Genomic DNA, 13941 nt, shown 5'->3' on the forward strand with positions numbered 1-13941 from the left:
GAGATCATTTTAATGGCAAATTTGCCTACACAGTCTTGTTGTCATAATGATAATGAATGGTGCTGTCATCTACACCCTCTGTACAAAAAGAAACCAAACTTTTTGAAAATAGAAGAAGCTAGTGGCACCACCTGTTGTATCTTTTTGTTGTCGAAAGCGGCAACCTTCATTAGTGTTGTGTCAACTGTTTATGACATTTGTTTCATTAGAAGCTGAGTTATAGTGCCAAGAGTGGCAGTGTGTTTTGACGAACAGTCAGTCGTCACGACATTCATGCCGTTGACAAATTCTCGCCATCAATTGCTTCAAAACTTCGAGATAAAACTTACCGTTGACCGTTTGGCCAGGCAGAACAAATTCTTTGTGGATAATGTCCTTGGAATCGTAGAAACAAATCAGTATTGTCTTTACTTTTGACTTTTCCAAGCAACTTTTTTCGGATGCCCCTCTTCTGATGGTCTCCACTCAGCACTCTGGAGCTTTGTTTCGGGCTTATACTCAAAACACCACGTTTCGTCACCAGTTTCTTGATCATTTCAAGGAAGTTTGAGTCCTTACGAGCAGTTTTAATGAGGTCCTTCCAGTGTTCAATTCGATATTTTTTTTGGTCATTGGTCAACTTGTGGGGAACAAATCGTGAATTCAATTTACGAAGGCCCAAACTCTCGGACAAATTGTGCACAGTTCATTTTGGAATCCCTCATTCATCTTCAATCAAATCTCATGGACGATTTTGGTTTTTTTTTTTGATGAAATCATGCACCTTTTGGGTGTTAACTTCGCTCGGTCCAGTTTTTGGATGGCCTGGCTTTTCATTGTCCTCAAGTGTCTCACGACCACTTTGAAATCACTTAAACTACGTAAATCACGTAAACTCGAATAACAAGATAAGCATTGATCACCGTATGCTTTTTGAAGCATTTGATGCGTTTCGGTAAAATGCATCAAAAGTTTAACACAAGTTTAACACAAAAGTCAATCGCAGCTCTCTGTTTGAAACTCATTTTCCGACCGTTCGTCAAAACATACTATAACTTGGCTTCTAATGAAACAAATGTCATAAACAGTTGACACAACACTAATGAAGGTTGCAGTTTTCGATGACAAAAAGATACAACAGGTGGCACCACTAGTTTCTTCTATTTTCGAAAAGTTCGGTTTCTTTTTGGACAGAGGGTGTATTAAAAGAATTGCATTCTTTACATAATTTTATATAATGATCAACACACCTACGAGCAGTACAAGGAACAGGCAAGGAGGGTGACCTGTTGATCAATATAGCTACACTGTCTCCACTTGGGGAAAGTGATCATATGGTCTTGACCTGGGAGATTGTCAGACATGCAGGATTTTCTGTTAAGAAGGCGTATATATGGAATTACAAACCTGATATTTATGACAAGCTGTGAAGTCAGCTATCAGCAGTGCCATAGCATGATAATTTTGAGGGGACAGATGTTGTTGGTGCATGGGATGTTGTCAAGGTGTGTTTAAGGAAAGAATTATCAGATGATATAGCCAGAGTCAGAAGGATAAATCAAGTAGGAGTAAGAGGAGTGAATAGTATTATTAAGCCAAACTTGCAGATAAAGAAAAAGTTGTGGAGGGATAATAAGGAAAAAGATAATCAACATACCCATGAGCAGTACAAGGTACAGGCAAGGAGGGTGACCTCTATGGCAAGAAAGCCAAAACTAATTATGAGAGAAAGCTAGCTGATAAGTCCAAAATAAATCCTAAGGAGTTCTTTTGCTATGTGGAAAGCATAACGAGGAATAATCACGGAAGACTGACTTTAAAAAGTGTTAATGATAGGGAGCTAACAGAAGAAAATAAAATAGTTCTGTTACTAAATGATCATTTTGTAAAGATGTACCATCTTGGTTGTGATATTGCAATGCCAGATGTGTCACTGAATGATGAGAGACTAGAGATAGAAGAAATAGAAGTGCTTAGAAGTGAAGAAAAAATAGAGTGCTTAGTATATTGTAGAATCTTAATGCAGACACTGCAATAGGATTAGATGGCATATTAGCCCGTGCATAACTAGAATGTGCAAAAGAATTAGCACTTCCTCAGACCAAGCTGTTTAATTTAAGCCTCAGTTCTGGTAGGGTTCCAGTAGAGTGAAAGAGGGAAAAATAATTCCATTGCATTAAGGATGCTCCAGGACAGAAGCAGCAAATTATAGGCCAACCAGTATATCAGGAGTGGTGGTTAAGGTATTGGAGAAGTTGATATAAAAATCAGAATTAAGTAAGGATCAGTTTTGTTTCACCATGTGGATAATAATCTAAACAAAATTAAAATTTCAAAAAAAAAAAAGCAGTTTTAATAGTCTCCACAGTAATATGAATATTTTTAGTGCCATTAATATACTTTTCTGAAAAAATGAGTGATGATAAATAGAAAATAATAACATATTCATAATCAGTGTACCAAAATATGCAACATATAAAGAAATGATTACTGACAATCACAAAATGATATATTTATTTTATAATTGCATTCTTTTATAGATGACAACACCATTCTTTAAATTAAGGGGATAAAAATCCCTTATTATTTTACAGCCAGTATGCGAAACTCTAAGATCGAAAACTACGATCAAAGAGTTTCATGCTGAAGAACTATCGGCGAATCAAAGCGAAAGTGACCACCTGGTAGTACAACACCAAAGCAACTCGAAGCAAAGGTGGAGCAAGCTCCCTCACTATCCTTGATATTTTCTCATAATGTAAAAACACGCAGCTCCTAGGAGATGTAATACTGCTTTACATTATGAAGAGAGGTCACAACCCAGACCGGTTTCAACCTTTTTTGAGGTCTCATCAGTGAGTAGCTAGACCTGGATGATATCAAAGTTTAAGTGAAAAGAACTTACATACCTTCACTATACGAATGCCAGAAAGGTGTGTCCGTATATTATATTATATTATATTATATTATATTATAACTAAGATGAAAAGCCAAACGGCTATTTTTCTGGTGAAGTTAATTAAATTAAGGAGATAAAAATTCCCTTATTATTTTACAGCCAGTATGTGAAACTCTAAGATCGAAAACTACGATCTAAGAGTTTCATGCCGAAGAACTATCGGCGAATCCAAGCGTAAGTGACCACCTCGAGTTGCCATGGTGTTGTACTACCAGGTGGTCACTTACGCTTGGATTCGCCGATAGTTCTTCGGCATGAAACTCTTAGATCGTAGTTTTCGATCTTAGAGTTTCGCATACCGGCTGTAAAATAATAAGGGATTTTTATCCCCTTAATTTAATTAACTTCGCCAGAAAAATAGCCGTTTGGCTTTTCACCTTAGTTATAACACCATTCTTTATCATTATCACAACAGGACTGTGTAAACAATTTTGCCATTAAAATGATCTCTTGAAACCAAAACTGAAATATCACTAAATTTCATTAAATTCCATTTATGAGAGGGCAGTTATTATCATAATTTTGGGTTAATTTTGGGCTACCTCTAGAGCATCTCAGTTCTGGACGTTGCCAAACTCAATGCTACTCAAGGAATTCTGTTTATCCCCATGCGTAAAACATGACCAGTCCATTTCCATCTTTTTAGGCGAATCTCTTCATGTACTGACTCAGAGAAAGTTTTCTTTAAAAGTTCCTCATTAGTGATTATACTTGGCCAGAAGATTTTTAAAATTCTTCTTAAACTCCATGGGGATACTCATATATATAATAATAATAGTAACTGGAGTCCATTATTCCATTAACCAAGGCTTAGGTTGATGACCATTAGACCATTATGGTTTGTTCAATTCCCTATCTGTTTTGTGATTATCAGACTTTTTTATGAGATGGGTTGTCCAACCAGGAGGACCAAGGTCTCTTTTGTTTTTATATGGTTGTGAGGGGAAAAAATTAAAAAACACGCTGATTTATTGCTTGTAATAATTGAGTCAAAACACAGATGAATATATTTCTGCAAGTACAAAGATGAGTATCTTGAAAAAATGAGATAAAAAAATTAACTGCTCTGACATCAGGTGTGAAAAATACCTTTTCATATGTTTCTCTTAAGGTGTGTTCTTGTTCTTGTAATTGGCTGTTTTGCTGCAATAATTCATCTAAGCGGCGCTGCATAGAAACCATCCGATTATTGCGATCTAGACATAAGAATAAACATGAAGGGGGGGGGGGGAAGAAGAAATCATCCAATTACTATGATAAACAGAAACAAACAAGCAAACAGAAAATTTTAACAGGCTTATTACAAATAAAACTGATTCCTCTTAATATCAAATTCCTTACAATGTGCTTATAAAAAATCATTTGGATCCTGAAGTTCAAAATTCTAACATGCTTTACAACAGCATTTCTCAAACTTACATACTGATCAGTTTTTCCATAATTTTTTGAGGCCCATTACATATGAATATGTAATAGGCCACTGAAAATTAAAAATGTATATGTATATTGTTTGCCAAATTAAACAAGTAGATTTATGATAACAGCAAAAATATCAGATTTTTATACTAATTAAAAAATTTCATTGTGTACATACACACTTTAATAAATTTGAATATATAATAGTTTTTTTTATCATTTACAGTTTGCTTTTCTTGAGTTGTACATATTGAATTGTCATACTTTTCAAGGACTGGTACTGGTGTAGACCACTTTTTGGAAAATGCTGTATAAAATTTATCACAAAGTAACCTTCTCAACCAATTTCAACACTAAGTTAAATAAGTATGCTGAATTTATTTCCACATAATATAAACAGATAAATCACTTTTTTCTTCATCCCCATTCCCACTTGAACAACAACAACAAAGGTTGAAAATTAGAGTAATAATTTAGCAGCCATTTAAATTGTATATGTTTTGGTCATAAAGTATTACAAAATAAAGATTTATTGTTACATAGACCATACATTTACAACGTACTTAAGCTCTTACAAATTGCCTATGGGTTTCGCTAGTAACTGACCAGCTTTCTCAAGGTTGTATTTAAACCAACAAATAGCATAAGACAGGTCCTAAGATCCCCTAAAGACAGTGTGCCATTTTATAAATATCCAGGTGTGTATAATATTCCATGCACGTGCGGTCTTTCCTACATCGGACAGACTTCGAGAAGCCTGGAAATAAGACAGAAAGAACATATAGGCGATGTTAATCACAACAGAACGATCACCTCAGGATTGGCACATCACTTTTCAACTTCGAACCACACTATAGACTGGAATAACAGCTCCATGCCCTACGTAGACGAGGATTACAGGCATCGAGTATTTAAAGAAGCGGCAGTTGTACTACGTACGGGAAGTAACCTAAACAGAAATCAAGGGGCCATTCTGAATGATACCTGAAAAAATCTAATTAACTCCCTCAGTTCAACAGAGCTACAGTACGCAAATAATCATATTACGCGTTTGCATGTAACGTGTGTTCATGATGCTGAGTAGTTATGTCACGCGAACGTGTCACCCTAGCTACCTAACAGGTACTAACGGTTCTTCGTATTTTGAAACCTTTTTTGCATTTACCTCTTTTTTGTACTATGTAAGCCTTGAGAAAGCTGGTCAGTTACTAGCGAAACCGGTAGGCAATTTGTAAGAGCTTAAGTACGTTGTAAATATATGGTCTATGTAACAATAAATCTTTATTTTGTAATTTAGCAGCCAGTTTGGGAACCTGAAGTGGATCTTCCTTTACAAAAAAAAAAACCCTCATTATTACTACTGATAAGAATTTAAGCACCATAAAGTGCAAGTTTATGAGATATATAACTTAGCAACATTTTTAGATTAATAAAATGAAAAACTCAAAGAACTTTAGAGGAAATGACTCTTAAATTGTAACTCTGCCCAGTAATGATTTGTATCCACTTGAGTACAAAATAAATGTGGTTCAGTATCTGGCGATTATTTGATCAAATTGTGTATTGGCTTAAATAATATACAAATGTTATGGTACAATATATTTGGGATTGTTTGTTTAAACAAGACTTCCACTGTTTATATTAGAGAACCAGGGCAAACAATGGAAAATCATCTACAAAACAATATCAGATTCAACAGGATTGAAGATAGGAGCATCAGTTGAAGAAGGAGAAGCAAGAACAAGAAAAATTACAGATATACCATGTTGACATCACTGGCTTTTACTAAGATGCAGAAAACTAAAACAGTTGAGATGATTCTAAAAATAAGTGTCAAATATAACTTTTGAAATGATATGTAATTTCAAATATAATGTTGTGGACTAATTGGGCTCATTATCAAATAGTTCTAGAAGTAGAGGTTAATAAAAGACTTCTGATGACTTATTAACAACACAACAGGAAATGAATTTTACCTGATTAGAACAGGCAAAATTCAATTAAAAAAAATCAGTGTTTTAATCCCATATTTTGCTGATGGTAACTGAGTCATTTTCAAGAATAACGATAAAAAAAAAAGTAAAGAAAGCAAACTGAAAAACTGAACATTGAATTATCAAGAAAGTATTCGATGCCCTCTGCATCATTAAGGATAGTCAGTTTTTTGTGGATTTTAATGAAAGACGGCAGTTTCCCATTTGGCAGTTTTATACATCAAAATTTGTTTACATTGAGAGTGTTCTATACAACATAAGCAGATTCCCAATAACTTCACTTTTGAAGCAGTCTTTTTAAAATAAAAGCTTTTCTTCATGAAATTGTGTGTAGGGTGTTGAGCACATAATCCACCATGTTCAGACTGGCTCATGTTTGTATAATATTTTGGTGTTTCCTCTGTTTAGTAGCTAGTCTACAATAGAAGATTGTCCATAATAAATAAGTTTACAGTGACAATGCATCCTGCAATACTCCTGAAACTGATAATGGGTGGACTTCATATTTCGGAGAGCAAATATGGAAGCAAGTTTAAATATCGTTCATAAGCAGTTTGTAATTGATCTTTATCGAGTAATTTTTAATTTTTTCAGAAACCTCTCTAACATAAGAAACTACTACTACTACTTTTTTGGAATGATCTAATTGCTTCCTATTTGCTGTTATTAGATGTAAATTTAATAAAAAGATTATTAAAAATTAAGATTATGCATCTATAAATCTATAGACTAGATTATTATCTATAAATAAAAAAGCTTCTTCTCCATCACATTCCAAGATGGAGAAGTTTCTTGCTAAAATTTCAAGATAATTCACAGAAAATGCCCTCAAGTATTTGAACTAATGTATATGAAACAAGGCACAAGATATAACAGATTTTAAAAAAGATCTACCTGCAGGGAACTTCAAAAGCACCAAATTCCTCCATATGTCTTAAATCCACTTAAAAACATAATGATCTAAAAACTGCTAGAATTAAGTTCTGGTAACTGTTCAATTTCTCATGAGTCATGCATGTGTACTATTGTTTCACTTAGAATTTCAGAGGAAATTTCAGTTAAAGATGTAACTATTCTGCCTCCGGTTGGTGACAGTAATCATGTAGTACATAACTGGGAAGTGGATAAGTTTAGGAATGTTCCATTCAGAAAAGGTTACATGCTTAACTATAAAGCAGTAAATTATGACCACCTGAGAAGTATGTTGGGTTCTTGCACATGTATCAGTTGTTGAATGGAAAGGATATTGGCAGTGCATGGGACGTGTTTAAGGAATGCTTAAATGATACAATATCAGAATGTGTCCCTAGAGTTCGAAGAATAAATAGGATAGGAGCGAAATGGACATGTAACTTAATTAAGCAAGAGTAAGAAAAAGATGATGTAAAGGAATACCATGTGCATAAGGATGATGTCAGTTGGAAAATTATAAGCAACATACCAGAAGTCACAACTGTTATGCAGAAAGCTAAGTCTGAGTATGAAAAGAAACTGGCTCTGCAAGATAAAGACAACCCAAAAGAATTCTATCTTTATGCTGCAAATAAAAGAAATAATGAATATGAAAAAAACTATACTGAATGCATATGGGATGCAGCTGATGGATGCAGAAGAGATTGTTCAATTAATAAGTGGCCATTTTGCTAAAACCTATTGATCTGATGTATGTAACATTGAGCTCACTGATACCTCTTCACTGTATAAAGAAATTCAGGCGTATGAGGAGGTACTGGAGCAGTTGCACAAACTGAATAACAATTCTGCAATAGCATAGATGCTAAAAGAGTGTTCAGCTGAACTGGCTATTCATTTGACCAGGCTATATAATCTGAGTCTCAGAACAGGGAAGATTCCACAGGAATGGAAAGAAGGTATGTTAATTCCATTGCATATGGGTGATGCAAAGACTGATGTATCCAACTATCAACCTATCAATATCTCTGGAGGGGTAGTTTGCAATGAACAGCATGGTTTACTAAGGGAAGGTCATGTTTGAGCAACTTGCTCACATTCTATAATAATATTACCATTGAACTAGACAAGGGGAATGGATACACCATGATACTTTTGGATTTTGCTAAGGCTTTTGAAAGAATACAGCATGATAAACTGTTGCATATATTGGAGAAAATGGGTTTGGGTTATAGAATATTAACAAGGATAAGAGGTTGGCTGACTGACAGATATAAAAAAGTGGTATACGGGGGATGTGGTCTGCGAGATTTAAGGCAGCCAGTGATGTGCCACAAGGATCAGTCCTTGGTCCATTGTTATTCACTCTGTATATTAATGACAATGGGAAGGATTTGACATGCAACATACAGCTATTTGCTGATTATGCAGCACTTGCAGAATGATTCGAATAGGCTGCAATTGTGGGCATGAAAATGGCTATCAGTTCAATGTCAGTAAATGTAGCCATATAGGATTTCAGTAGATGGAATTTTTTATTTTTTTTTGAGGCCATACTATCTACACAGCTGGTGCAGATAGTATGGCCTCCTTTGATGAGTACCTGATTCTCTGGGGTTTCTCTCAATTATTATTATCATTTACAGCATCTCCATGGAGTCCAGAGACTCATTGTGGGAAACCCAAATCAACCATCATACACACAAATCTTATCATAGCTCTCCTTGAATTCATTCACTATCAGGGAACTCACAACCAATTCTAGCAATCCATTCCACTCACTCACCACTATCCATGCAAAAAATTTGGTCTGCACACCCTTACTAACCACTCTTACACACTCCCACAGATGGCCCCTAATAATTACAATTTGACTGCAATGTTTGATGATTAACTGTAGTATCTTGTCTTTAACAGTAACTGAGTCTTTTTGCTCCAAAGTTATAAATGACTGAACGAAAGGTAGGCAGGAAGCTACTTGTCAAATTAAAATACATTACACAAAATGTACTTTAAGGTTATGGATTGATTGTGCTCAAAGTTAAATGCATTTCTCAAGTTACATGCCATTTAACTCTAGAAATGCTTTAACTCTTGAATTGTTTTTAATTCCTTGGGACATTACTACCAAGGAGAGTGCACTTACCAACAACATTATTTGGTGGAAATCAGTTTTTTTGATAATCTCATCGTTGAAGTGCAATGCATGTTTAAAGTGAAGACATTGGCTCAATACATTTTGAATTTAAGCTTCAAAAGATCATCTTTAGAAGTCAGTGTAAATAAACAAGTCACCTATGGCTTTTTGTATAAAAATAATCCTTTACTTAAAATAACAGAAGAAACAGAAGAAAGAAAAACAAAGAGACAAAGGCACTGAAGAATATAAGAGCTTACATAGAGAACTCAGAAGAGCCATCAAGCAGGACAAGGAAAAGGTCTACACTAATAAATGTGAAGAGATAGAGTTCCAGATTAGGAGGCTCAATTATAAAAGGATGTTTTATTTAGTTCGTGACTTAAAGCAAATTTTAAGCCCAAATTGAATGTCATCAAAGACAGGAATGGAGCATTACTAACAGAAGAAATGAAATCAAAAACAGATGGAAAGAATAATGTACAGTAGAGTGGATAAAGAAAATGTGGAGGAGCCCTCTCACTAGGAAAATTTTGATTTGAAACCTCCTCCACTTAGGCATGAAGTTGAAAGAGCAGTTCAGCAGCTTAACAGCAATAAGACACTAGGTGCAGATGAAATCCCAGCAGAGTTAATTAAGGCCACAGGAGATGGAGGTATAAGAGTGTTTCATAGACTGATTACAAGGATATGGGAGACAGGATCATGGCCTAGAGACTGTAAGAAGTCTGTTTTCATACCACTACATAAGAAAGGAGATATGAAAGCATGCAACAACTAGAGAACTATTAGTTTAGTATCTCATGCAAGCAAAATTTTATTGAAGATCATGATAAATAGGATTGAGGCCAAAGTTGAGGCAGAGATGCCCGAGGAACAAGCAGGTTTTAGGAAAGGTAAGGGTGCCAGAGATCAGATCCTTTGCCTTAGACAAATCATAGAAAAATATAAAGAATTTAGACTTCCTCTGATAATGTGTTCCTTAGGCTACTCTAAAGCTTTTGACTGTGTTCAGCATGTGAAACTGTGGGAAGTAATGGAGAATAGGTTTTCCTCAACACACTATCTGGTTGATAGCCAACTTGTACAGGGAGCAAGAAGCCACAGTAAGAACAGGTGTTGGATTGACTGATTGGCTTCAGGTTAGAAAAGGAGTAAGGCAAGAATGTTTACTTTCTCCTCATTGGGTTAGTATATATATATATGGAGGACATCATGCATGAAGCATTGGATAAGCTCAAGACAGGAATTAGGATAGGAGGTAGATTGATCAGTAATCTGAGGTATGCCGATGATACAGTACTCCTTTGTAATGACATGGAAGAACTAGGACAAATTCTTGACATAATTAACAAGATCGGTAATAACAGAGGACTTAACTAAATCCTAGCAAGACAAAGATTATGGTTCTCAAAGGAAATAAAAACAGGGAAGCTCTTGAGAAACAAGTTTACTTTAATGGAAAAATAATTGATGAAATCAGCAAGTTTGAGTACCTGGGATCTGTTATTAATGTGAAGAATTGATGTTTAGAAGACATCAGAAGAAGGTTAGGAATGGCTAAAACAACAGTCAGAGACTTGTCTAAAATCTGGAAGGATGGATCTATCTCCATGGGAACAAAGTTGAGGATTTTGGATGCAGTTGTTTTTCCAACAGTGACTTATGAATGTGAGACTTGGAACCTAAAGAAGTCAGATAAGAAAAGGATATCTGCTTTTGAGAAGTGGTGCTACAGAAGGCTGTTGAGGATATCGTATACTGAAAGGCATACAAATGAATGGGTGTTAGAAAAGATCAGTAGAACTTTAAGGCTCCTTAAGGATATTGACAAAAGAAAGTTAAAATATTTTGGACACATTGAAAGGATGGAAGGAGGGCTTCTCAGAACAGTAATAGAAGGTAAAGTTCCTGAAAAAAGAGGAAGGGGTAGACCATCAATGAGATGGATGGATGGTGTGTGTTTGGAGCAACTAATCTTCAGAGAGTTGAAGTTTCCAGAAAAGCAAACAACAGGACTACATGGCGAGGCCTGGTGTGGCACATCACTGAGCATCAGAGTGACCATACAGCATCTGAGGATGTCCAGTGAACATATAGATAGATACTTAAAATAATGCCAGGTTTAAAATAAAAAAGAAAACTTTACTTGTATACATTAGAATTGACATATGTTTTGAAATATATCCATAGTTGCATCTGTGTATAAATGCTTACTTCTCTAGGAATCTCAAATGATTTTCATATACTGGAATTGCTTCTTTAGTCAAACTTTGTAATTTAAAAAGAATAAAAACGCTTTTATTCAAGTTCTATTATTAAAATATATACATAAATTATCATTAACCATCACAAAAAAGATTACATATTGGGTTGTATATTACTAGGTAACAAACTAAAAAAGTTCTCACCAAGGTAATATCCTACAAATTCAACACTGAAAGCAGGGGGTACATGCCATTTGCGCCGAATATCCAGAACAGCTTCAGAGCCAAAATGAGTCTAGTAGATATTTAAACAAAACATATATATGGCAGTTATGCAAATTTATCATAAAATATATTATCATTTGCAGAACAAGCTTTTTTTTTTTTAAATATATGCTCATACAAAAGTGTGTGTGTGTGTGTGTGAGTGAGTGAGAGAAAAAATGGTATTTGAAATTAATGACAGAAGCGAGTCTTTATTCTATTTAGGATACTTGATTCTTTATTCTATATAGAACTTAAGGGGTATCATACTTATGCTGAGGATGCACTTAATAAATAATGTATTTACATCATAACACATAAGCGGAATTTAAATATGAAAAATATATGAACATTTCTTTATAAATCATAAACACTTTGTAATGATTATTTTTGTATATCAGTAAGTTTCTCAAACCTCAGTATCATACATTTCAAATAAATACTAATAACCTAATATGTGAATTTAGTCTTTAGAATTTATATTTTCTTCATATTTACCACATTTTATTAGTAGATTATTCTATTATTCTACCATCCATTCTCCATTTTCTATCTTTCTAATGTAAATAATCTCCTAAGAAAAGGAATTTCTGCCAAATGCATTTCAAGAAATGATGTTCTTTCCTTATTAATGGCCATCATTATGATAATTTGCTTTCTAACCTATCTAGGTTTACTTCTTCTTTTCACTGAGCATAAGTGGATTTCTGAATTATTATATGACAGGTCTGCATAAACAATGTTATTATCATTAATATTCATACTATTATTATTAAGAATCATCTCCATGGAGTTCAATAGTGACTACAGTGCCTATCGTACCTCTTTTTAAACTCATTTATCAAGAGGTCGCTCATAACTGCCTACATAGTCTGAAACTGTGCTATGTAGATGATGTGTTTGCTACCTGGCTTCATGGCTTTGATACATGAGATATATTTTTAGAGAACTTAAACAACCAACAACCAAAACAGACTTCACTACAGAAAAAAAAAACAAGCAGCTGTCTTCCTTTCCTGGCCACATTAGTTATATGACTACTAAACAGTTCATTTTAGTAGTCTGGAGATAATGTGGTCTTTATAGTCATTTTGAAGGAGAGTGTTTTTTGAAGTTCTTTAGCTGAGTTCACCCTTGTCAGTAATGAATCAGTGGGCTTTTGCTTATAGTGTGGAAATAATACTCAATTCTTGAGATCTATAATGATAGGAAGAAGCATGTGGATATCTGTCAGTGTGTGTGTGTGTAGGCTTTCAAAATATAGACTTTTAATTTTCCTGATTCTTTATTTAGTTGAAGATTCAGAAATGGGAGAGAACCATTACATTCCAATTCATAGGTAAATTTTACGTTAGGGTGTTGACAATTCAGGTACACATGGAAAAAGCAAAAGTGAAGGTAGTCCATGGTTCCACACTAAGAATATATCATCAATGCACTCTTTTCATAATTTTGTATGATGGTATTCTTCTAGTACCTTTGTTTCGAATGTTTCCATATAAAGATTTGATAAAACCAGTGAAAGAGGACCGACCATGGCTAGACCCGAGTTTTGTTTGTATATTGTATTTTTATATTTGAAATATCCAGATGAGATACAATGTTTAAGAAGTGCCATAACCTTCTTTGAGAATTTATCTTGTAGCAGTACAAGTAGATCACCCCTTACAACTTTAGATGAGATCAACTACATCAAAGCTTGCTAAATATCATGTTCATCAAGGATATTGCTGATGCTGGAAACAAAATGCTCAGAGTTTTTAACAAAGGATGGTGATTGTCATGTCAGGTCCTGAAGTAGTTTAGCTAGATGTTTGGCAAGAAGGCATGTGTCAGGGAAGTCTATCCCTTCTACTACTGGACAAAAAGGCGTATTTTATGAATTCTGGGAGTCATATAGATGTGGAAGAAAAGGATGAAGAGATGGAGAGCTAGTTTGGTTTCTCTGTTAAATTCATAGGCTGTTTTTAAAAGGTTATTGGTGCGATTTTGAAGCTCTCTAGTAGGCTCATGATCCATAATGGAGTAAATGTCAGTATTAAGAAGCTGTTTAATTTTTAATTCAAAGTCATC

At 34.6% G+C, this 13941-nt stretch overlaps 1 protein-coding gene across 7 annotated transcripts in view; it reads right to left on the reverse strand.

Annotated features, from left to right (window-relative positions):
- The window catches only part of LOC150098829 (PHD finger protein 14), a 570499-nt gene that overhangs the window by 216178 nt on the left and 340380 nt on the right, over positions 1-13941 (reverse strand). For all 7 annotated transcript variants that reach the window (XR_016549471.1, XM_090404762.1, XM_090404761.1 and 4 more), the window contains 2 exons: positions 11809-11899; positions 4028-4134 (listed from right to left, as the gene is read on the reverse strand). Coding sequence is in view for 6 of the 7 variants with exons in the window: in XM_090404762.1 (XP_090260888.1) it covers positions 4028-4134; positions 11809-11899 (198 nt within the window). In the remaining variant the exon portion in view is untranslated. The remainder of the gene's footprint in view (positions 1-4027; positions 4135-11808; positions 11900-13941) is intronic.

The sequence above is a fragment of the Typopeltis vanoorti genome, chromosome 15 (assembly GCF_054136105.1).
Source record: "Typopeltis vanoorti isolate ZY-2024b chromosome 15, IOZ_Tvanoo_1.0, whole genome shotgun sequence".
In the NCBI taxonomy this organism is placed as follows: Eukaryota; Metazoa; Arthropoda; class Arachnida; order Uropygi; family Thelyphonidae; genus Typopeltis; species Typopeltis vanoorti.